The 25544-nt window shown below is 41.2% G+C and overlaps 2 protein-coding genes across 3 annotated transcripts in view; both read left to right on the top strand.

Annotated features, from left to right (window-relative positions):
* The first annotated feature begins 457 nt into the window (after positions 1-457).
* Positions 458-24362, top strand: LOC112431935 (protein NLRC3-like). Of its 2 annotated transcripts, XM_076881347.1 has the most exons (5): positions 458-587; positions 7114-7166; positions 18318-18602; positions 19444-21241; positions 23975-24362. In XM_076881347.1, the coding sequence occupies exons 2-5, from the start codon at positions 7118-7120 to the stop codon at positions 24174-24176; spliced, it is 2334 nt and encodes a 777-aa protein (XP_076737462.1). In that variant the 5' UTR covers positions 458-587; positions 7114-7117; the 3' UTR covers positions 24177-24362. The 2 variants fall into 2 exon arrangements, with proteins under 2 accessions (XP_076737462.1, XP_076737463.1); XM_076881348.1 differs by lacking the exon at positions 458-587 and having other exon boundaries at positions 6711-7166.
* LOC143416079 (NACHT, LRR and PYD domains-containing protein 12-like) overlaps positions 24357-25544 on the top strand; it is a 28129-nt gene continuing 26941 nt past the window's right edge. Inside the window, exon 1 of the mRNA XM_076881455.1 lies at positions 24357-24361. Within this exon, the coding sequence (XP_076737570.1) occupies positions 24357-24361 (5 nt within the window). The remainder of the gene's footprint in view (positions 24362-25544) is intronic.

Raw genomic sequence — 25544 nt, forward strand, 5'->3', positions numbered from 1 at the left:
GTTCAGTGTTTCAGTCATAAAAACACTTCCTGTCACTGTGGTGGTTACAGTGACATCATGCAGTTTGTGCTTTGACCTCCAGAGGGCGACAAATCAGCACAGACAGAGCTCCATTCAAACTTTGCTGCCATCAGGAATAATTCTTCAAATATAATCATCAGTGTTTGAGCAGTTATGATATCAGGGACAATCTAGACATGTGTGACAATACTGAACATGTCACATGACACACCTCAAACATCATGTGATCCACTCTCAGTCTGCACTTTCATTCATGACTTCATGAATTTATGATCAGTTTAGTCCTGAAATATTCAAATGCTGCAGGGTGAAGAACAACAAAGTGCTGACACATGTTTGTGTTTCAAACAAGAAAACCAGCAGAAATAAATCATCTTTGGACAACATGACAGAGATTAGTGAGTTTCCAACTTGCACTTGCAGCACAGACAGATTCTGATGTTCGTGGTTGTAAACGTGTCCTCAAACGCCGCTCTGACTCTTTCCTTCCTGCTCAAAGTTCCTCTTTTCTGAACTTGGTGTTTGTGCCTGACGCTGATCGTCTCCGTGTGGAGCTCCGTGTGAAGGTAACGTTAGCAGTGTGTAATGTTTCCTGGCTAACATCAGCTGTGTGCAGCTCAGTTCCAGCACAAATCTGCCGCTCCATAGTTCATGGTAACGGACTCATGAGGTCGACCGTTAAACGCTCTCCCGCCTTTTTGTCTGTGTGCGCGGATGTGTATGTTTTTGTTACCACTGTCATCTCATCAATAGCCTATTTGTAAAAGATCTCTGTTCATAGTTTAGTTGGATTTTAAAACTCTGTAGTTGGACAGTTTTATTTTGGACTGATGCTAAAATTCTTGCTGATTGTTTCTGTCGAGGTTTTGTACTTGACATCCGCCATTTTGGATGTGATAAGCTGTAGAGAGTGCGTCCAAAAAGAGAAACCAGAAAGAGAACCTGTTTTATTAATAACCTCTTGCAAATAGAAGAATATGAAAAAAACAACAACAAATAGGATAAAACCTTTAAATTACTTGAATTTTTAAAATCACCATCATCTGTTAACACAAATTTGATCATTTCAAATTTGTGTTTTCATTTTCTCTTCCCAGTTACTTCTTTCTCATTCTCTTCATTCTCCTTGTCACCTTACGTCTCACTCCTTAACTGAAGTTATAGTTCTAACATAAGAAGTCCCACCAACATCCTTTATTTAATCTCTGTGTTGTCACAGTTATTATCATCAGATCAGACATGAGACCCAGACAACAACATAAGTTTACAAGCTAACATCATGTCAGCTAACATTAGACGATAGCATCATAAACTTTAAATTACTTTGCCTCTGATCAACAGTTTGATTACATTCTCACATCACAAGTTTATTTGCTAAGTGTGAGTCCGCCCACATTAGATCCACTTTTCAGCAGGTGGAATAATTTGTAGTACTGCTGTGTTTAGCAGCATGTTTTGCAAATTACTGCATTTTGTTTGACTTCCTTGTGAAATCCTGTTTCAAGATGCTGCTGTGAAAGAAAAGATTTGCCAGTTGCCTTAAATGATGAAAACTGGACTTCACCACTGCTCTGATTTGGTTCTCCAATTTCAAATCACGTCCAACTTAAAACCAAGATCAGTAACAACAGGTTTAAAATAAACTTCCATGAGTCCCAAATCTACAGAGGACTCGCAGGGACCAGTGGGTCCAAACACCAACAACTTGTTTTCTTTTTATTAAAATTTAAAAAGTTTAGAGCCAACCAAGCTTTAATGTCATCTAGGCATGTCATGAGAGGTTTTATGCAGATGACACCCTTCTGCTTCAGTGGCAAATGAATTTGGCAGTCATCGGCATAACAATGAAATGAGATCCCATGCCTTCTAAAGATGGAACCCAGAGGCAATAAATACAGTAAAACGAGCAATGGCCCTAAAATTGAACCCTGTGGGACGCCGCATGACAGAGGAGCAGAAGATGATTTGGAACCGAGAAGGCTGACAGAGAAAGTTCTGACAAATAAACCTAACCAATTGAGTGCAGTGCCACCAACAGTTTTGGGAAGGTTAGTTTTAAAATGTATTCCATTACAGATTACAGAATACATGCCCCAAAATGTATTCTGTAACGTATTCCATTATGTTACTCGATGAGAGTAACGTATTCTGAATACTTTTGATTACTTAACATATTATCATGCTGTTTACAACTACATGATGTTAGGTAATCTTACACGGATGGATTAAGTGGCAGAAACACACACGGGCACAGGATAGTTGTGATGTAAGTTTATATACCAGAATAGGGAATATTTACAAGGAAGGTGGCTATATACAGTGACAGATAAAAATGTGCCAGGAGAGTAACACCGAAGAGATGAGACGAAGCCGAGGTATGCAGATGACGCACCGGAGCTACCTGACAACGAGGAACAAAACAGAGTTTACGGAGTACCGTTGATAGCCGAAAGTTAAACAAAAGTGGACGGGGAGAGTTGGAGAGCTTACTTGAAACACAAACTACAGCTGCAGCAGTGATCACAGCCTGATGGAACGTAGCTCTCCGTCGCGGATCCACAGTAGCCAACACCAAAAACGAGGCAGGCGAGCAGGCAGCGGAACAGGCTAAAACAAAAGAGAAGCAGGCAAAAAGTGGATCCTTAAAACATGCAGCTCCACAGCGTGGAATCAGCAGATTCAGCTTGCACTAACACGTTACCACTTGTGACAGCAGCAATACTCCGACACCAGACGTCCGTGACTCGGCTCTATAAAAGCGCTCACTGATGACGTCCGATGTGCCGCAGGTGTGCCGGAATGCCATCAAGCCCCGCCTCACCTACCTATGCCAAAAAGGAAAACAAAACCCAAACAACAACAATACACCTACCCACCACCTCCTAACACATGAATGTACTATTGCTGTGACTTATTACTATTACTGAAGGTCCGCGGCTCCGAACCGTAGTAAAGGACCTCTGGCTAATACGTCGGGTTCGTGTCGGCTCGTAGCTGAAAACTAGCTTTACTCTGTTGTCTGGGTCAACTTTTCTTGCGAGAGACAGAGAGAGGCGTTGAAAGGCTGCTCCAACAGAACTTATTGTTTCGGAGGAAAACACGAACACGGTGTACAGTCGAGTCTTAATAGCTTACTTACAGCTGGGCTCGTCAGGCACTCTTCTTGGCTGCAGTGGTTATTATTATATTTACATGCTTCCAGCTCCCGTTTTTGCTCAATGACAACTCGTACTTTTCCTTTTTCTCCCTCCTCGCGCTCACAGACACATAACGGGTATGGCAGTCCATTCTCCCTGCAGCACGGACTACACTGCCCATGATGCTACATTCTTTAGAGCTATACCTGTAGCATTCTGCCTGTTAGCTTAGCACAACAACAACAACAGCAACAACAAAAAGGCGCTCTCTCAGCGTCACCCTGTAACCATGGCAACCGTAACGCTGCCGCCTGGAACAACAGAACGTAGCTGTCAAACAAAACCCAAACAGTCCTGACCCGCGACAAAATGAAACAGGAAAGTACCGCAGTGTAATCCATTTATTTCAACAAAGTAACTGTATTCTGAATACCACCTTTTTAAACGGTAACTGTAACGGAATATAGTTACTCATATTTTGTATTTTAAAAACGTAACGGCGGTACATGTATTCTGTTACTCCCCAACACTGGCCACCAATACCCATCACATCACTTAATTGAGGAATTAGAGTATTGTGGTCTTCAGTGTCAAAAGCAGCAGTTAGATCAAGCAAGACAAGAACAACATGGTTACCAGAATCACATGCCAGAAGGATGTCATTAAAAACCCTTAATAATGCAGATTCATTGCTAGGAAGGGTTTTAAAACCTGACTGAAAAACCTCAAGGATGCCGTTATCATCTAGTCATCTTTCAGTTGACTAAAAACAATTTTCTCTAAAACCTTGGAAACTAAAGGCAGCTTGGAAATAGGCCTATAATTAGCTAAAATGTTGTGATCAAGGCCAGGTTTCTTAGCCCTTTGAGGTCCTCACCAAGAAAAAAAGCAATGTAATTTTCTTTTTTGCATTTCTTATTGAGTTGGGTGAGTAATAACCACAATAATTTTTTTCAATAGACCCTGTAGTTTTTAAAATATTGATCTGTACCAAACGGTTGAGTGTCATGCAAATACAAGTACATTAGATAATACAGTTGAAAAAAATGAAATAAAGTGCCGAATTAAAATTAAATGAATAACAAAACCTATCCAGGGCATTGGATACAGTTTATTTCTAGCAGCATGCCAGTGAACATTGCTGTTTTCATTCCATCAAAGGACAGTATAATATCAAACAACAAAATACATAGTTTTTTCATCTGCAAATGTGAAAAATGTGATACAGCACAAAATACTCACATTCAGGCCGCTTCTGATTGAATGCTACTGTGCAAAATCATTTTTGTTTTTTTAAAAAAAGAGAAAAAAAAACAGTGCAAATCAAGCACATCTGCTTGTGGTTTTGGTCATTGGGGTCTTAGGGTGTAGCATTTATTCTGTGGTCTTGGAGAGCTGGATCATGTTAATCAAATTAACACTTAATTTGATTTATCAACAGCAATGGATAAACAATGATTTTATAGCAAATAATCAACATTAATAACATTTAGGTTATGTTAGCATTAGCACCATGAAGGGACAAATCAACTGTTCGGTTGACCACTTTTTAAAAAAAAAAATTAAATATTTAATTTCACTTTTTTAATGCTGTCAGGTGACATACATCTGTTTAGTAAGTCCTCTAACACTATCATATATCAAAATTATATCTTCCTATCTTAGTTTAATCAAAAACACTGAAAATATGTTGGATGTTTTTTTTTGTTTCTGACTTCCTGTTTGGGAGAGGTATAAGAAGAGCCAACTGTTTACATTCACAGCGCCTTCTGGTGGATTTTTTTGGCATTACAGATGTAAACCAGGCCATCTGTCAGCTCTTTGTTACTTCGGAAACATGGCTTAAACAATTTCTCTTCCACGACGCAATCCGATAAAAACCGATCTCTTTATCCGTCGGCTTCCTGTGGCTGTCATGCGACTATTGCACTTAATAACACAACAGCTTCTTGCCATTCTTTGTGTGTCTTTTTATCGCTGTGTGATTGTTTTCATGTGAAAGCCTGCTTGCACTAGTACCGCTTGCCACTCGTTCCCAGAATCCTTTGCGCTTTTACCCTGGACTGACGTCACATTTTCAGTCTCTATAATGGCAGTTGTTGATGGATGTGGCTCTGATGCAGCCGTGGTAGCTGCTGATAATCACGATGCTATCAGGTACTGGCAAAAAGGAGGAAATCTGTCTTAGCACATTTGCGCCGCTGTGTGTTTTTGTGGTCTTCTTTTGGAACTATTTCAATGAGTTTTAGTCGGAGTGCGGTGAAACTTGGTGTTTGGAATCGGTGATAGCTCTGGGAGCTAACTAGCCTTTCTTTAGCCGATTACATGAAGTCTGTTTGGTTTTGTTTGTTTATGGACTTTTGGGCATTTATGTAACTACTCTTTTAATCATTGCTTGTTTCGTGTGTTTGGTGGTTGTAGAAATGTTTTCTATCAGACTTTAGCAGAGATTTCTGTGGATACCACACATGTCTTTTGCCCCCGGTACGGGAGTGCGGGGCTTATTAAAGTAAATTTGTAAGAATCAGCAATTTATTTAAGCTTTTCTCTCTTTTTCATTTTCTTTTGCTAACTGTGTTTAATAGGAACGTGGTCATTGAGAGCATCTCAGTCGGTGCTGCTGTTTCCTGTGTCTGTACAGAGTTTGATCTTCAGCACATGATGTTCGTCTGTCTCTGCATCTGTTTCTCTGACTGCAGCTGTGTTTGGAACATCCAATCCTCCAACACCTCAACTCTGCTGATCCTTACTTACTTATTTATACTTATTTTCCACCCTGATTTACGAATAAATTCTTTACAAATCCTACCATGTGAATTCATGGATTTTTTTTTTTTTCACATTCTGTCTCTCACAGTTGAAGTGTACCTCTGGTGCAAATTACTGACCTCTGTCATCATTTTAGGTGGGGGAACTTGCACAATCGGTGGCTGACTAAATACTTTTTTGGCCCACTGTAAAATCAAAATTCACGTTTTATGCAACTGAAGTGTTTCATTATGTAGGCTACAGAACATAATTCAGTTATAGACGATATATGAAACATGTATACTTACTGCATTTGAATCATTTAAACCATATGTGATATAAACACCTCCACGTGTGTTTGAAAAAACAAACGCTTTGATTTTGACACCCCAAGAAAATCTTCCTAGATCTGCACGTGTTCAGAGTAAGAGCCGAATAAACAGCAGCAGAAGCTGATTGATGAACAGCTGAATGACATATCAGCTGTAGCTGCAGCATCTGCACAGAGTTTGATTGGCTAACGCTGATTTGTTTGTTTTTTCAAACAGTACAGCAGAGAGAGAGAGGAGGAGATGAAGAGTGCAGCAGATTGATGAGACAGTGAAGCATCTGACAGAGCAGAGCCAGTTTAAAGGAGCCTCACAAGCTCACACATGACAGCTTCATCAACATGGAGCTCTGAGTGTTTATTAAAGGATCATTGGACGCTCTGACACAGCTGACTGCAGCCTTTAGCTGTGAGCACACAGTGTCTCACATTTACATTCACTTCCCTGTCAAACTCAGTAACTTTAAACAGCTGCTGTTATCAGGTGAAGATAGCAAAGCTTTCAGGGCTGAGCCCCAGTGTTTCAGGATAATGGCCCCAGAGACCACAGTCACATATGTGGGGAAGGATTTTAAGTTTAAAACTTCCTTTAAGCACTAACAGCAGAGACGCACAAAGTCGCAGACAGGGAACAAAGTATTTTAGGTTTGTATTGTCAGATTATTTAATCATTATACTGAACAAATATGTGAAAAAGTAAAAACCTCTATTATGATGAGGTTATCACTACATTCACATGTCGTCGATGTGTTCTTTCACACAGATCAGTTTCAGTGTGTGTGGCCCGTACACTAAACCATGACACAAATTCATATGATGTGACACCCAGACTGTGTTCACTGTTTCTTTTGGTAAAATCATCTTCTCGTGTTTTTATAGAAAGATGATGGAAGAACCTAAAGAACAGCCAGCCAAAGCAGCTCCATCAGCAGGTAGGAGATCAGTGCTTTGTATGATGAGACGTATGGATGTATAGACTTCAGGCAGATTCTTTTTTGTAACTGTGACAAGTACATGAAATTCACGAGTTGTAACCTGTCCTAATCTTTGCCTTAATCTTTCTGTGGGACATTAATATAACATGAGAACTTCCAGTCTAAGGAGTTTGGCAGAGAAACAACTGGACTTTTTTGTACTTTGAACCCACATATGAGGTTAAAACGATGCCACCTTAAAATGAAACTGAAGAAATATTGAAACTGAAACAAATGTATTGAAAGTGAAATGATAGTGAAAAAACATAAATATAGAAATTTAAAGAAAAAACTCACTGTTCATGTGGTTTTCACACTTACATCGTTTTTTTCCACGTACAGTTATTTTTTCAGCTTCAATTAGTTGGCACTGCTTCGGCATCTGAGGGTGCGCTTGAGGGGCGGGGCTTCAGAGCCACATATATGAGCCACATATGTTTGCGCACATTATATTGCTGACCAGTGACTGTAGAAATCATGGACGACCTAATATCTGCAGCAGCCGCAGTCATGAAGAAACTTGCGTATCTCTGAACGGCACATAGAGCGGGGACGCTGAGAGGAGGTCCAGCGTTTACCGACTGTTTCAAACTGACAGACTCAGGTGTTCTTCAGTGTCTGCCTGACAGAAGGACCTGAGAGCCGCCACAATATTTTTGGTAAGTGAAAGGTGTTTGTAAGCTAATCTGTAGCTAACATCCTTAGCTAGCTAGCTAAGATGGGCACTCGGCTATCGGCAAAACTTGTTTTGTAAAGTTTGTTTAGCTAACCCGTGCAGGTGAACGAAATGAGCAGAAACGCACTGGGCTGCTCCGTCAGTAACTAACCACAGTTACTGTACTTTTATTACTGTATTACACTGTAAGAGCAACAGGCTGCACTCTGCTGCAGCTCCTGTGCAGAGCTGATTATTCAATATGTGCAAACAGCAGCATGTTTTCACTCTTTTGCCACATCTGTAAGGATATTAACACATATTTTAAAAAAGGCTTGCACTTCAGTAACCCCTCATTAATCATTAATTACAGATTAAATAGCAAAGCCTAATATTTATGTACTCAAACCAAATACTTCTGCTTGGCAGCTTAAGTTAAAATGTGTGTTTCATTTTTCCTCAGATTACATTTTTAGCACTGACTCTGTGTATTGTTTTTACTAAGTTTGTTTCAAATATTCAGGTTACATAAAACAGTCTGAATCATTCTTATTGAGGTAAGTTCACAAAGTTACATGTGCAGTACAGCTTACATCCTTTGAGAGGGAAAAAAGCATTAATATTTGTTATGATACCTCTGTATGTTGGTGACCACGGTGCAGCAGCAGACTGAACCAGGACTGAAACCTGCTCCGTCTGCTCATGTATGCAGATTCACATTCACAAAGCACCAACAACTCAAAGGTTAACATTATATTGGAAAATCTGTTGGTATATACGGCTTTAAGAAATAAACAGCTCGTATGTGAGCAGAGCTGAAGAACTAAAGAAATGTAAGAGAAGAACTTCAGATCCTGGGTGTGTGAGGACAGAAGGATCAGCTCTATTTCAGATTTGAGATAAACTTTATATTTCAGTTTGTGATGGTTCTGTTCTCTTTGTGATTACAGGAGCTGCCCTCAGATTCAGACCTCAGCACCACCCAGTGACAGCAGACAGATCATCCAACATGTTCACATGTTAACTGCAGAATGAACTGATGCAAACAGTACAAAGGTTAAAGCACCACATGTGCTGTAGTGAAAGCTGCAGCTGTTTTATGGATAAAAACAAAGTCAAAAGGATTAATCACCCATGTATCATATGAATGTTGGGTTTTTCTCTGTATCTGTTATTGTACGATCTACTGTACAATATAAAGCACCTTCAGGTGACTGTTGTTGTGATTTGGCGCTATATGAATAAAATTGAATTAAATTGAAATGTAACTGTGTCACTATATATCAGCATTAACAGGACCTCAGCTTGGTGTTTCACAAAGCTGCTGATCTCAGACCTGCACAGCTTCCGTTTTAAACACTGAATGTTGTAGTGGAGATATCAAAGATAGGCACGGCTGTGGCACTGATTCAGTCTTTGAGCACTACGGTCACCCCGGTGTGTCGGCCAGAACACCACTTAAGGCCAAATTGCCCAGAGCACGAAAGAAGGAGGGAGCTTGAGGTTCCGTTTGAGGCACTTTATTGTCACCACTTAATTTCTGGGGCTGTAAACACAGCGGGTGTACATAAGTGTATGTCTGGGTGTGTGTGTGTGTGTGGTTTCCTACAAGGAAATAAACAAGGGAAATAACAATCAATAAAGATAATAGACAAGTCAAATACTCAAATATAAACATAATACAACATAGTTAACATTATCAAATATAAAGATCAGAAAAATATAATACACTTCAAACTGCTCACACTATGCAACTAAATAGCATCAGTGCGAGGTTAAGCAACCGTCAGTACACAGGAACTACTTCCGGTAGTTATACAAAATAAAAGCATCCCCCGTTATAATCCGCTATAATGCTCTTATTGTGAAGGGCAAGCGGGACGCTATACTTCCGGTCAAACTACGTTCGCTATTTTATTAATCCACGTACCTAATTGTTCACTACAAACCCCGCTACTTCAAAGTAAACAATCACAAGCATCACATACAACATATAGAGAAGGTCTGATAACACAGGAATGACATTATGGACATACGAGCGACCGTACATGCGTCAACAAAGCTAAACCGGGGCCAAGCTAACAACATAAGTTAGCATATGAAATGAGGGTGAACTCACGCGTTGCATGCGTGGCCTACCGCTCCAACTATGGACTACATTAGCTCCTAAATGGTAACATACTACAGTACTGACACAACAAAGGCAAAATACGACACAGGTCACTACTTACTTGTCATTTACGCACACCTAACATGCCCCAGGAATCAGTGCACCCCCTCCAGACCAACACTGCTCAGCCGCCATTAAACTGCCCACCTTACTAACCGGATGATGTCACTAGAAGGTGGGCTGGCCCAAACTGACAGAAGACGGAACATTACATGAACTTATATAAACTTATAAACACCAGTAAAACTATTATATGAACTTTGGGGCCTTTTATACAGAATGTACTCAGCTGCATGAAGAGCACGTTTGAGTTTCTCTGACACAATTAAATAAAAACTGATGAAGGTCAAAGGTCGTCACTTGTATGTCGAACTACAGACTTGTCATCTGGAATTCTTTCACAGTTTGCAAATTTGCAAATAGTGTGTTATTTACCATTAAGTGATTCAGAGTCATTCATACCAGAGTAACCAGAGAGGATCATATATTTTTAAATATATAACTATCCACAGGACTGAATATAATATCTCTAAGTAAAAGTCCAGAGACTCTGAGGATTATCCAAGTATTTATAACATTACACAAAGCAAAGTTCTCCATCACACAATGCTCAAAAAGAGATTTCTAAGCCGAGTATGCATCATTCTCAGACTCCTCTCATACTGCCAATAAACTCTTCCAGCTCCTCCTTCCCTCCAGGAGGCGCTACAGGAGCCTTCAGACTAAAACCAGCAGGTTTAGGAACAGCTTCTTCCCCACAGCTGTCACCCTACTGAACTCAGTCCCCGCTGAGCCTTTCCATCCACACTCACCTAACCCTTCTACACTCCTCCTCCCAGTGACCATGATCCTTTCATTATCAACATTCACCACGTTGGTTACTGCTGTAGTTTTAGGACACTGACATGGTGTAGTCTCTGTTATAGTGCCTACACTGTTATAGTCTGTTCAGAGAGCTACGCTTCCACTACTGTAGATATTTTCATAGCACTCTGTAGATCTGTTTACCTCACAGTGCTTCATCTTTATATATGTATATTTGTTCATAGTATACCTGTATACTTGCCCGTCTGCAGAGGTGGGTAGTAACGAGTTACATTTACTCCGTTATATTTACTTGAGTAAGTTTTTGGAAAAAAAATTTACTTTTAAAGTACCCTTTTTGCACGATACTTTTTACTTTTACTTGAGTACATTTGTGAAGAAGAAACGGTACTTTTACTCTGCTACATTTCCAAAATTTGACTCGTTACTTTTTAAAAAATAATTAGTTTAACACATTAGATAACATGCCGCCAGTGGAGTTTCCGGTAACTTTTTTACCAATCAGATGTGGCCATGCAGTCACATGACCAGCTTGAAACTGTGGCGGGCAGAGCGGCCCAAGCGTTTCAAAGTAGCGGACACACGGAAAGAAGACACACATGAAAACATGGCAAAGCCAGTTGTCTACGCTAGAGCTGAAGAGGATGAACAGCATTTTCCTCACATACAAAGAATGTTTCGCTTAAAGGCAAGGCAAGGCAAGGCAAATTTATTTGTATAGCACAATTCAACAACAAGGTGATTCAAAGTGCTTTACAGAGACATTAGAAACAAAAACAAATAAAAAGCATGATTTAAAATTGATTAAAACAAGCAAACAAACAAACAAACAAACAAAACAGTATATAAAATCAAAACAGATAAAATCAGAACAGTAGATAAAATCAGTAGTTAATGTAAGTTTTGAAATTTAAGCTTAAAAGTGTGGATTTGGTGCTTTATTCAAATGCAGCTGAGAACAGGTGAGTCTTCAACCTGGATTTAAATAAACTGTGTTTCAGCTGATCTGAGGCTTTCTGGGAGTTTGTTCCAGATATAAGGAGCATAAAAGCTGAATGCAGCTTCTCCGTGTCTGGTTCTGACTCTGGGAACTGATAAAAGACCGGATCCAGATGACCTGAGGGATCTGGAAGGTTCATACTGGGTCAGGAGGTCACTGATGTATTTTGGTCCTAAACCATTCAGAGCTTTATAGACCAGCATCAGAACTTTAAAGTCTATCCTCTGATGGACAGGCAGCCAGTGTAAAGACCTCAGAGCTGGACTGATGTGGTCCACTTTTTTGGTCTTAGTGAGGACTCGAGCAGCAGAGTTCTGAATGAGCTGTAGTTGTCTGACTGATTTTTTAGGTAGACCTGTAAAGATGCTGTTACAGTAATCAAGCCTACTAAAGATGAATGCATGGACTAGTTTTTCCAGGTCCTGTTGAGACATCAGATCTTTTATCCTTGAAATATTCTTGAGGTGATAGTAAGCTGACTTTGTTATTGTCTTAATGTGTTTTTCTAAGTTTAGGTCTGCATCCATCACTACACCCAAATTTCTCGCCTGGTTTGTGGTTTTTAGATGTATAGATTGAAGTTCTCTGGTGACCTGTAATCGTTTTTCTTTGGCGCCAAAGACTATTACCTCAGTTTTGTTTTTGTTTAGCTGGAGAAAATTGTACGGGGCCTTGGTCTCCTGGTGACATTGTGATATATATTTGTGTGTCATCTGCATAGCTACGACAGTTTATTTTGTTGATCTTTATAATCTGTGCCAGTGGGAGCATGTAAATGTTAAACAGAAAGGGTCCCAAGATGGAACCTTGGGGAACTCCACATGTGATACTTGTCTGCTCAGATGTGAAGTTACCTATTGATACAAAGTATTTCCTGTTTTCTAAGTATGTTTTGAACCAGTTTAGTACAGTTCCTGAAAGACCTGTCCAGTTCTCCAGTCGTTTGAGTAATATGTTGTGGTCAACTGTATCAAATGCTGCACTGAGATCCAGTAAAACTAAGACTGACATTTTTCCACTGTCTGTATTCAGACATATGTCATTAAACACTTTGGTCAGAGCGGTTTCAGTGCTGTGGTTCTGTCTAAAACCTGACTGGAAGGCATCGTAGTAGTTATTCTGTTTTAAGAAGTAACTGAGCTGTTGAGAAACTGCTTTTTCAATGATCTTACTTAAAAATGAGAGATTTGAGATCGGCCTGTAGTTGTTCATTTGTGTCTTGTCAAGATTGTCCTTTTTCAGTATAGGTTTGATTACAGCAGTTTTTAGTGGTTCTGGAAACACACCTGATAATAAAGAAAAGTTGACGATCTGTAACAGGTCTGACTCTAAAGTCTTTGAGACCTTTTTGAAAAAACTTGTTGGCAGGACATCTAAACAGCAGGAGGAGGAGTTCAGTTGACCTAAGATGTCCTCCAGGTCTTTTACTGTTAATAGGTTGAAACTGTTTCATGGTGTTTAAACAGTTTTTTGGTGGACACAGTACATATCCTGGATCTGCTGTTGATGTACCAATTGCTTGTCTAATTTTTTGGATTTTTTCTGTGAAGAATTTGGCAAAGTCATTGCAGGCCATGGTCGAATGAAGTTCAGCTGCCACTGACACAGGAGGGTTTGTTAGCCTGTCAACTGTAGAAAATAAGACCCGAGCATTATGGCTGTTTTTAGTGATGATGTCAGAGAAGTAGGACCTCCTTGCATTCCTCAGTTGTAAATTAAAATTGTGAAGTTTCTCTTTATAGATGTCATAGTGAACCTGCTCAGCTTTCCTACACTCTCTTTTTTCATTTTTCACCAGTGTGGAGTTTCTCCATGGAGACTTTTTCCTTCCAGAGATAACCTTCACCTTAATGGGAGCAATAGTGTCCATTACATTTAACATGTTAGCATTGAAGCTATTGACGAGCTCATTGACTGACCCTCTGGACAGGTCAGGTGTTAATGGGAAGACCTGGTTAAAAATTGCACTACTGTGTTCAGTTATACACCGTTTTGTGATCACTGTTGTTGATATATTTGTGTGGGCTGAGATTTTACTTTCAAAGAAAACACAGTAATGATCAGACAGGCCCACATCAGACACAGTAACCTTTGAAATGCTCAGGCCTTTGGAGATCAGTAGGTCAAGAGTGTGTCCTCTATTATGTGTGGCCTCTGTTACATGCTGAGTCAGCCCAAAGTTGCCCAGAGTGTTACTCAGGTCTTTAGTCCCTTTGTCCTGAGGGTTGTCCACATGGATGTTAAAATCCCCAGCAATAATTACACAGTCAAAATCAACACAGATCACAGACAGCAGTTCACTGAGGTCATTAAAAAAGTCTGTGCAGTATTTGGGAGGCCTGTAAACATTAAGAAACACAACTTTGGATGGGGCCTTCAGCTGTAAAGCCACATATTCAAAAGACTGAAAACTTCCAGGAGATAGCTGCTTACATTGAAATGATTCATTAAATAAGACAGCAACCCCTCCTCCTCTCCTGCTCACCCTGGCCTCACTGATAAAACTGTAGTTAGGAGGGGTCGTCTCGATGAGAACAGCTCCACTGTTACTTTGGTCCAACCAAGTTTCAGTTAAAAACATAAAATCAAGGCTGTGCTCAGTGATTAAATCATTAATTAAAAATGTTTTCCCAGCTAGAGATCTAATGTTTAATAAAGCCAACTTAAGTGTTTTAGAGGCATTACTTGTCCCCTCGTGTTTGGGAGCAGTCTGTGGCACACAAGGTATGTTTACTATGTTTAAAGATCTTTTAGAGTGCAGCTCTCTGTGTTTTGACCAGGCCACATGTCTCCTTCTGTCACCTAAAAGTACAGAGATTTTAAAACCTTCTAGTAAACAGGGTCCCAGCTTCTCCTGGGAAAAGTCACCACTGCCATAATCCTCGCAGCCCGGACCCTAAACACATCAGACTGTGGAGACAAAGCATGAAGGTGGTAAGGAGGAACTAAGGGGGGCGAGGCTGGGCAATGTGACTTCGATTGCTCTGATGAGGGCGGGGCTCGATGGCGAACCTTTGGCCGCTCTGGTGGGGGGTTTATGGGGGACAAAAAGGGATTGGGACGGGGGGTAGATCTGAGCCCAGCTTTGACCCGCTCCATCATCTCCTCAGTGAATTTCAGGTGTGGGGAGGAGGGAGAAAGGGAGGGGGAGGAGGGTGATGGCCTGTCAGGGGTTTGGGGGACTGGGGAAGATCGTGGTCCCTGGTCCTGGTCGTTGGTGTTGTTGAGAGAGTTGGAGGCAAATAGGGACCCCTCTTCTTGCCTCAGATGTCTCTCCTTTCTGAGGCTCTTCCCCGGTGGGGGCAGATGGAGCTCCTCCTCAAGGTTTCTGCTGGGCTTTGTCTGTTCTTGGAGTACTGTTTGTTCCTCTTTATGAGATAACTCCTCGTTTATCTCAGCCTTGGCACCAAGCACATATGGATGACGTATGGAATAAAACAAGTTGGAGGTGAACAGTTTCACCCCTGACTTGTTAAAATTAAATCCATTTGCTTTAAACAGATGCCTGCGTTCCCAAAAAATATTAAAGTTGTTGATAAAATGCACCGAGTGGTCAGTACATGCTGATATAAGCCATTTATTCAGTGTAAACAACCTGCTGAATCTCTCGTCTCCTCCTCTGACCGGCGGTACAGGTCCACTGATGAATACAGCTGCATTCAGAGAGTTTACAGTATTTAGTAATCCAGTAAAGTCCCGTTTCAGAACCTCCGACTGTTGTTTGGACACATCGTTTGACCCTGTATGCAGAACAATGTTTGTCACAGTTGGATATTCATCTGCAATTTGAAGAATTCTCTCCTTCAGGTTGTTGACCATATCGTTAGGAAAGCAGAGGACTTTAGTTTTCTTACCGTACATCCTTTGTACATCCTTTACGGCAGAGTCACCCACAATCAGAGTTTCAGGCCTAGCCTTTAGCTTTCCCTGTGGTCTTTTACTTTTCAACAGATTTTCAGACCTTACTTCGCTGCTTTTAGATGGATGGTTGTCCGATATAGATCCAGGGTCCTTTGATAGTGGAGCAAGTCTGTTGTGCAGTTTCACATTCAGTTGTTTTGGAGGTTTGTTGTTAACCTTCCTATTCACTGTTGTCCAGTCCTGTTTCCTCTCGTATACAGGGGTAGAAGAGCTTCTCTGTCTCGTAGGAAGTGAAGGCCAGTCGGTTTCAGAGATTTCAGCTCGCTGTGCTCTGCCCGTGATACGTCCTCCGCCTTCCAGGAGACATGATTTATGTCTTGGTTTTGCACCAAGACAGTCCAAGGGGGGATTATCACTTGAGGATTTATAATAATGCACAGTCTACTTTCTTGGTCATGTTATCTGTGCTCCTTAGCTGTGTACTAGCTTGCTCATCGCCATTGTTTTGAATCAAAGGCAAGGTTGTTTCATTTCCACACAGTCCATTTACCTCCACGTTTACTTCTAAGCGATGAATTTTTGTCTCCAGTACTGCAATCTTCTGCAGGAGGCTGTGGTAGTCATCTGTGGATAGGGAAGGCATCTTGTTGCTAGTTAGCCTAGCGGTTAGCACCTTTCCAGGCTATTGGGGCTGTTCGGTGCCCAGACACTGTAATCAGGCTTCAGCTGTGTCTAGGCCACAGACACACGGAGCGCTGAGGATAAGGTAACTATAAAAATGTTGCTGTTTCTGTTAAGAACACTTTAGTCCTAATGATCTATAAGTGTCCAGAGGCTATCGCAGGTAAGCTCATACGGAAAAAAGGGAAAAAATCAGCATAAAAATCAATAAAAGAAGAAAAGCATTTAAGGAGCAAACAGATGACGCGTCCACACTCGCAAAAGATACCATTGGGTAAAAGCAGCACAAAAGAGTAGCTATGTCTTCAGTGAGAGCCAAAACAAACCAACTTTTCAGCGTGAAACAACTCAGTTCATGTAACCTGAGGAAACTGTAAGTTTTCTCTAAATATCTTTTAGCTGTGGTTAGCTGGATGTCAGTCTTATGTTACAGACGCTGTGTCGAGCTTGAGCTGCGAGTCATATTTTCGGCGCTACATTGTAGTGAGATAAGTTTGTGGGTATTTTGTGCAGCTTCAGCTGTCCTTTTAACTGCTCGCTGGTTAGCTAGCATGAGCTATAAGCTAACAGCTAGCATGGTTAATGACGCTAGAGTTCCACACACATGCAAACAGCTCGTATCTACTGCTTTAACTGTTAAAACAGAAGACAATACTGCAGCTGACAGGGTTTATTATGTGAAACAGCAGCTTGTTTAGTTTAAACAGTCTGCATTAAGCTGGGCAAACACTGTGCGATTTTTTTTTTTCAGTCGCGTTATTCAGCTCCTGCTCAAACTGTACAATTAAATCGCAGAGGTTAGAAGTTCATAGGTCACGATGCAGGGTCTCACACTATATGGCCTGATGCTCTGATGCGACCAGAGTGCTCAAACTGTGCCTTCATAACATGAAGCTTATCATACAAAATCTGTCCCTCGCTCTCCCTCTCTCTGTCTTACAGACACACACACCATCAACTTTGCTAAATTACTAATGAAAAACATTGACCAGGCAGCTGTGATTGAGTAGCAATGTCCATCCAACTCTTTTCATGGTTGTTGTAGTCATAATAATTTTGTGAGGCCACATTGAAAAGTGTTGGATACAAAAGCGTAGTACGGAAGCGTAGAGCCGCCACCCAGGCAAAAGAAAAATAGAGCTATGTCACATTATAACGTGAAAAGTTTATTATTATAGTATACTATTGTTCTAACAATATTAGATATAGTTCTAACAATATACTTTTCATGTTTGTACAATATACTATCATTTAGGTACAATATACCTATTACAATATACATAATTCTCACGTTCGTACTTGCACTCGTTCTTATTTTAAACTTAATCTGGAATGCAGGATATGAATGACAAGATTTTGTTTTTCATATTTTTCATTATTTTTCAGTTTCAATTTTTTCTTCGGTTTCATTTTAAGCTGGCATCATTTTAACCCTACACACCCTAAAATTTAGTATTTGTTGATGAGATGTTGAAGTGTTAATTGAACAAAGTTAAAATACAGTGGAACCCCGACTTACGAAATTAATCCGTTCCCGAGGGTCTTTCGTAAGTCGAAAATTTTCTTAAGTCGAAACAGCCATTGCACCTTTTGAGTGAGGTGATGCTGAACGATAGGCTAATTGCTAACTAGAACAACAATATGTCGTTCAAGTGGAACAGCGAAGCACGAGTACGGAAGCCAAGGGGTTGTCACATGATTCGGAAGGCCTTGTGGGCATTGTAGGCTCAGCCAATCAGAGCCAGCGGATTTCGTTACACCGGCATTTTGCCGTACCATGGGCAGAAATATTGCCGTTCATTGCCTTCGTAACTTGAATTTTTTGTTAAATGGGGTATTCGTAAGTTGGGGTTCCACTGTATTTTTCACATGATTTCGACTGAGAAGCATGTTTATGTCTCTTTCTTCTTCCTGTAGAGGAGGAGCTTGCCAGGGTACGGTCAGCCTTTGTCTGGAGGGTAACAATAGAAATCCTTAAACTGCTCCTTGAGGCCCTTGTAAGTGATGGTATCTTAAATAAGTTGGAGGAAGAATCGATACTGGAGGGGAACCCACTCAGAGCAGATAAGGCACGCAGCTTGATCGACACAGTGAGGAAAAAAGGAGACAAAGCATGCAAGATAACAATCAAGCATCTTCAGATCAAAGATCCTTTTCTTTTCTCTCAGCTGCGTTTGAACTCTGATCCATCTGCTCAACAAGGTGAGGTCATGCATCATATACCATGAATAAAAATGGTCACCTTGCAGTTTGTTGAGATGTGAAAGTGAAACCTCAGAATTCATTGTAAGAAAAAGGAGAGGGCAAGAACGTCATTCTACGACGAATGTTTGGATTTGTTACATGCCTGCAAATGTATTTTCTAAACTACATGGAGGAATTTTGATGATCATCATAAACCTGTGAAACTACTTAGATCTAATGTGAGCTGTATTTAATTAAACACAAGTGTTCTTTACTTTTAAAAACCATGCAAACTGATTGCCTTAAAGAAGAAAAGTCAGAGTGTTTCTCTAACAAGAGGACACTCTTTAAGCATCGGTCATTTGACTTAAATGTTTAATGAAAAAAATGCCACATTTATATATCATAAAGTAAAGCACGTGTTTTGTGTGGCCAGAAACGGTTTACATTGTCTTTCGCCATTGTAATATATGAGAAGAATTAATGAATCTCTCTCAGATGCGTCTTTAAATAACATAGCAGTGGGGAACATTATGAGACTTCAATGTTGTTTTTTTTGGTTACAAAGTTTGGAGAAGAGGCACAGAAAGCATAAACCTGTTTAGCCTGCACATGTTGGCATCAGGTACATATGAAAAGCTGCAAAGCAATGCAGATGTGGAGGTTCAAAACATTTAATGTGGCTGTTTTCAGGAAATACATTTAGGAATTCCTGTAGCGCCTTTTTGATGAATTTCTGGAAGAATGAGTATATTAAAAACTAAAATGTATGATAGGCTCAACAAAGGGCAAAGTATGTCAGATAGCTCCTTGAGACCAGATTTGTACTTTTCCTTCTTTTTTCCTTTTTTTGATTCAGATGCTCTTCAGAAGTGTCAGCCTAAACTTAAGTCTGTCTTGAAGAAGAAGTTCCAGTGTGTGTTTGAGGGCATCGCTAAAGCAGGAAACCCAACCCTCCTGAATCAGATCTACACAGAGCTCTACATCACAGAGGGAGGGACTGCAGAGGTCAATGAGGAACATGAGGTCAGACAGATTGAAACAGCATCCAGGAAACCAGACAGACCAGAAACAACCATCAGACAAGAAGACATCTTTAAAGACACACCCAAAAGACAATACCTGATCAGAATAGTGCTGACAAAGGGAGTGGCTGGCATTGGGAAAACAGTCTTAACACAGAAATACAGCCTGGACTGGGCTGAAGACAAAGCCAACCAGGACATCCAGTTCATATTTCCATTCACTTTCAGAGAGCTGAATGTGCTGAAAGAGGAAAAGTTCAGCTTGGTGGGACTTGTTCATCACTTCTTTACTGAAACCAAAGAAGCAGGAATCTGCAGCTTTGAAGACTTCCAGGTTGTGTTCATCTTTGATGGTCTGGATGAGTGTCGACTTCCTCTGGACTTCCACAAAACTACAATCCTAACTGACCCTAGAAAGTCCACCTCAGTGGATGTGCTGCTGATAAACCTCATCAGGGGGAAACTGCTTCCCTCTGCTCGCCTCTGGATAACCACACGACCTGCAGCAGCCAATCAGATCCCTCCTGACTGTGTCGGCATGGTGACAGAGGTCAGAGGGTTCACTGACCCACAGAAGGAGGAGTACTTCAGGAAGAGATTCAGAGATGAGGAGCAGGCCAGCAGGATCATCTCCCACATCAAGACATCACGAAGCCTCCACATCATGTGCCACATCCCAGTCTTCTGCTGGATCACTGCTACAGTTCTGGAGGATGTGCTGGAAACCAGAGAGGGAGGACAGCTGCCCAACACCCTGACTGAGATGTACATCCACTTCCTGGTGGTTCAGGCCAAAGTGAAGAAGGTCAAGTATGATGGAGGAGCTGAGACAGATCCACACTGGAGTCCAGAGAGCAGGAAGATGATGGAGTCTCTGGGAAAACTGGCTTTTGATCAGCTGCAGAAAGGAAACCTGATCTTCTATGAATCAGACCTGACAGGGTGTGGCATCGATATCAGAGCAGCCTCAGTGTACTCAGGAGTGTTCACACAGATCTTTAAAGAGGAGAGAAAACTGTACCAGAAGAAGGTGTTCTTCTTTGTTCATCTGAGTGTTCAGGAGTTTCTGGCTGCTCTTCATGTCCATCTGACCTTCATCAACTCTGGGCTCAATCTGATGGAACAACAACGAGCAAAATTATGGTCTAAATTATTTAAAAAGAAAAATAATTTAAAATCTCTCCACCAGAGTGCTGTGAACAAGGCCTTACAGAGTCCAAATGGACACCTGGACTTGTTCCTCCGCTTCCTCCTGGGTCTTTCACTGCAGACCAATCAGAGTCTCCTAGAAGGTCTGCTGAGACAGACAGGAAGTGGCTCACAGACCAATCAGGAAACAGTTCAGTACATCAAGAAGAAGCTCAGTGAGAATCTGTCTGCAGAGAAAAGCATCAATCTGATCCACTGTCTGAATGAACTGAATGATCGTTCTCTAGTGGAGGAGATCCAACAGTCCCTGAGATCAGGACGTCTCTCCACAGATGAACTGTCTCCTGCTCAGTGGTCAGCTCTGGTCTTCATCTTACTGTCATCAGAAGAAGATCTGGATGAGTTTGACCTGAAGAAATACTCTGCTTCAGAGGAGGCTCTTCTGAGGCTGCTGCCAGTGGTCAAAGCCTCCAACAAAGCTCTGTGAGTACATTTGTACTCATGTCTTTACTTTTAACATCCAACTGTGTCAATAATTTATTTCACCAGGCTTTCTGTCTTTGTATGAATTTGTAAAGTTTTGGGATTTCTCCAATACAACTGTGACCTCTTTGATGCCTCCAGAACTCGAGACGCTGGATTCACCATAAACTCTGATCATCACTGCTGCTGTTATGTTATCAGTCTTTGTTTAAACACTTAGGCTGCATGTGCCTGATGTTGTGATACTTTATCTTCACATGCATGCTCCTAGATACATTTCTACTGCAGGTCTATTTTAGTCACAAATGTTGGTGAAACACTTGCTTTTACATGCATGGTGGGTCCTGCATTAAAGAAAGCATTTGAATTACTCAGTGAATCCTGGCAGCCAGAGAAACATCCTTAGTTCCACTTTAAACTAAACTCTGCTTCGGTCTTCCACAGTGTGTTTGTTGTTTCTTTGTTGTTGTTGGCCTGCTCTCTCCTCTCACTCCAATCTGGTTGCAGCAGATGTTTGTCCCTCCCTGAACCTGCAGACTTGGGTGCAGCACCTCAGTTCATCTTCAGTCTGAAACCAGCTGTTGTAGCTATATCCCCTCAAGCACACCTTCCCTGGTCATCTCTGCTGTGGTTGCTATAAAATTTAATCTTGATTTAAAAAAAAAAAAAAAGAACAAAAAAACCTCAAGTCAGACTTGATGCCATTTGTTGGCAGCATGGTGCCTGTTTGTCTTTGATGATAAACTGCAGCACAGTCTAAAGCAAACCTTCTGACTTTATTGACTTTATGCATGTATATATTCTTCCTGTTCACCTTGGACACACAACAGCTCTCTGTTTGTTGTGATTGGATCTAGAACAGCCAACATATCCTAATCTAGATGATTTCTAAGGTGGTATCTGGGAGGAAAAGTTAAAATCAGCTTGGATGGCCTGTACTGTATGATGGCCTTGGTTGCACCACATTGATAGCCATGCAGGGTGGTTCACTCCTTGGGCAAGAAGACCGAGGAGTGAGCCACCCTTGGTCAAAGCTTGGTCATTCAAGCTCACTGTTTTCCCCTTGTTGGTTGATGATAAGTATTTTTTTTACCTGACTTATAGTCGTCATTGTCTTCAAATTAACTCACACACTGCTGACTGCTGTAGCTTACCTGGCTGAGCAGGTGACCCATGTACTGAAAGTAAGAGTCGTGACTCCAGGGCCTGGTTTGAGTCTGCCCAAGACCATTTCCTGTGTGTTATTCTCCTCACTTCTCCCTCCCTTCCTGTCTTCTTTGTCCTATACAGTGAAGACAAAAGGCCTCAAGTTGTGAAAACTCTTCCCCTTCATCATCTTCCATCTCTCTCATCTAAAATCTCCAGTATTCTCTGAGTAGAGAATCTCTTCACAATCTTGATTGATTGATTGTGACGATGATGATGATGTACAAAGCATGATGATGATGTACAAAAATGATGATGTACAAAGCATGTCATACTGGATGGCTGCAACAACCAGAGTTTTACCTACCTTTGGTATTTCTTGACAGCATGAGCGTAATATTTACTGAACAGAGTCCTCTTCTGTAATCTTTTCAGATTCAGATTCAGAACACTGTATTTATTTTCAAGGGGCAATTAGGATACTGACCTTGCCAACCGTACATACAATACACAAACATCACATTGGGGAGACAGGTCAGGCTAGGTAGCTGGCCGGTCAGCTGCTAGAGCAGCGACCCGGAACCGAACAGCAGAAAATGCACAACATCAGGAAAGATGAGGAGAAAAAAGAACTCCTCCCAGACTGAGCTCCAACAGGGAGATCAGTTTGAGAACAGACAAAAAAAATGACGTTAGCGCAGAACACATGAAAACTCTTAATGCGCCATAGAAACACATGACAAGCAACAGGGATGGGTAAAAGGTGAGAGACAGCCGGTGTAGACAGCGCATCCGGGCCTGCAGCATTTGCGCTGGTCCCCTCAACCCACCGTCTGCACCGGGAGGGGATAAGCATGCTTAGGATGGGAAGGAACAGTCTAAACACCGTCTGTTATCAGGGTGAGATTTGTTATGTTCAGCTCCAGCCTTGAGACCACAGCTGGCGCCGGCATGTTAGCCGCATGAATTGATGGTGGCTTTCTTTGGTGCGAACAACTGCATGTCAATTTCACAGCTGATCTAACAGTCCGTCACTCGTCTCTCAATCTCCCGTTGGAGAGCCACGAGCTTCTCTGAGAGGTTATCGGTTTTGTGCTCAAAGAGCAAAGTCTGAGAACTCACGACCGCCATGAGCTTCTTCAAGATCTTATCCGTGCTGCGTTCAGTGAGCCCATTTTGAGAAGTCACGACCCGTCCCATTGTTTCAGTCACAGCGGGCAGCCTTGTGGGGGTTTGAACAGCTGATTCCGCTTTCTTTAATCTTCAATAAGCCAGGGCCAAGCCAGCTCAGATCAGCAAGAACCCTTTGCTGCTGTGAATGTCCGTGCTGCTATATTTCAGGATCAGGCTCTAAATGTACAAATGGATCTGAGAAGATTTCCAATCATGTTTCTACTAGATTTACAGTTTGTTTTCATGTCTTCTGACTCAGATGGTGGAGCAGGTGGAGCTTACAAGGAGTAAGTGCTGCTATAGAAGAAGAGTTGTGTTTTATTGAAGCTATTTAGTTAACCAATAATTGTAATGCATGCTGGCATTAAAAATGTTTCATTTGACTGATTTAATTGTTTGTTTGTTTTCTTCCAGACTGAGTGGCTGTAACCTCTCAGAGAGAAGCTATGATGCTCTGTCCTCAGTTCTCAACTCCCAGTCCTCTAGTCTGAAAGAGCTGGACCTGAGTAACAATGACCTGCGGGATTCAGGGGTGAAGCTTCTGTCTGCTGCACTGCAGAGTCCACATTGTACACTAGAAACTCTCAGGTCAGGATCCAAACATATCATTAAATGATATTATTGTATAAACAACCAAGCTTTATAGAATTGGCAGGTGAACTTTTCTTTATCTTTGGATTGCTTAGGAGATTCTTAATTACTGTCTGAACATTTTTTACAGTCACATATTTTGTTTTAATGGTCAAACAGAATTATTGTTCAGTTCAATGAGCAGGTAGCTGTGAGATTCATAATAATGAGGTATATTTGTATTAAAGATGACTAAACGTGAACAGTAGCTGTGAGTTACTTTGTTTACTCATGTGTGCTGATGTTGTGAGTAATTTAAAGCTGAAGTAAACTTGTAATGAGTTTAATAGAGTTTCTGAAGTAAGTGTACTTGGAGACATTTATGTGTTTACTAAAGTCCAGGAGCAGGAGGCTGTGTGTAGCATAGAGGAACCCAGACCTCAGCTTTGTCTCCTGGTTTCTGTTGCTGCTGTTACAGTTTCCCCTCATCGTTCCTTCAACAGTCTCCTCACTGTAACAAATCAAAGTGTTACTGTATAGATTCACGTCTGAATGTTGCCATGTGCTATTAAAACTAAAAGCGATGTTTCATACACCCACGTGGTTCAGTCACACAGTAACTGATGGTAAATAATGTTTGTGTTGAGCACATCGTGCAGGTCAGCTGCTCTACACAGATCTCAGGTTTACATGCTGGAACAGTTTGTGATCATGAAGGATAAACCTCACTTCCTCTTTGTTTCATACAGATGTGACATGAACAATAACACGTTCATGAAATCCTTTTAGGAACACAAACACTATTGTAGCTGGAGAATATATTTGAATGTAGGATAATGTAGGGGATCATAAACAACAGTAATAACTAACCACCACCTCACCATTTGGGTTGGTAGCTGCATGTTGATTGATGAAGTCATTTTCTTCTTCCTCCATTTCTACCTTATTAACATCAGATTAAAAGCTGCACAGAGACAGGCACTGGACGTGTTTAGCCTAGCTTAGTACAAGGACTGGACATGGGGGAAACGGCTCTCATCACTGGATCAAAACATGAAAACAAATCTGAAGTAAAGTTTTGTTGAAGTGAACTGTGGTGGTGCCCAATGTTCCCTCTAAGCTGCGGTCGTGCAACTGCGCGCTGCTGGCACGTCTCTGCACACAGAAAATCTGTGTTGCACACAAAAAAAAAAATCAAATCTCAATTGAAATTAAAATTAAATCTTTAACAATTCTGTTTTGCAGTGTTAGTCAGTGACTGGCTGCTCCCATATGGGATTAGAACGATGCCACCTTATCCCGTAGTCCAGCCAATGATGCGATTCACATTCGTATATACGCAGCTAATCAACGTCGCTGACAGGCTATGACAGCGTCCTTATGTGCCGACAATGGTGTTATAGCGAGCAAAGTG

Source organism: Maylandia zebra, unplaced genomic scaffold (assembly GCF_041146795.1).
Source record: "Maylandia zebra isolate NMK-2024a unplaced genomic scaffold, Mzebra_GT3a scaffold11, whole genome shotgun sequence".
Lineage (NCBI taxonomy): Eukaryota > Metazoa > Chordata > Actinopteri > Cichliformes > Cichlidae > Maylandia > Maylandia zebra.

Coding starts and splice junctions, on each gene's coding strand:
- LOC112431935 (XM_076881347.1), top strand. CDS start 7,118: ATGATGGAAGAACCTAAAGAACAGCCAGCCAAAGCAGCTCCATCAGCA. Junction 7,167..18,317: donor CAAAGCAGCTCCATCAGCAG/GTAGGAGATCAG, acceptor TTCTTCCTGTAG/AGGAGGAGCTTGCCAGGGTA. Junction 21,242..23,974: donor AAAGCCTCCAACAAAGCTCT/GTGAGTACATTT, acceptor GTTTTCTTCCAG/ACTGAGTGGCTGTAACCTCT.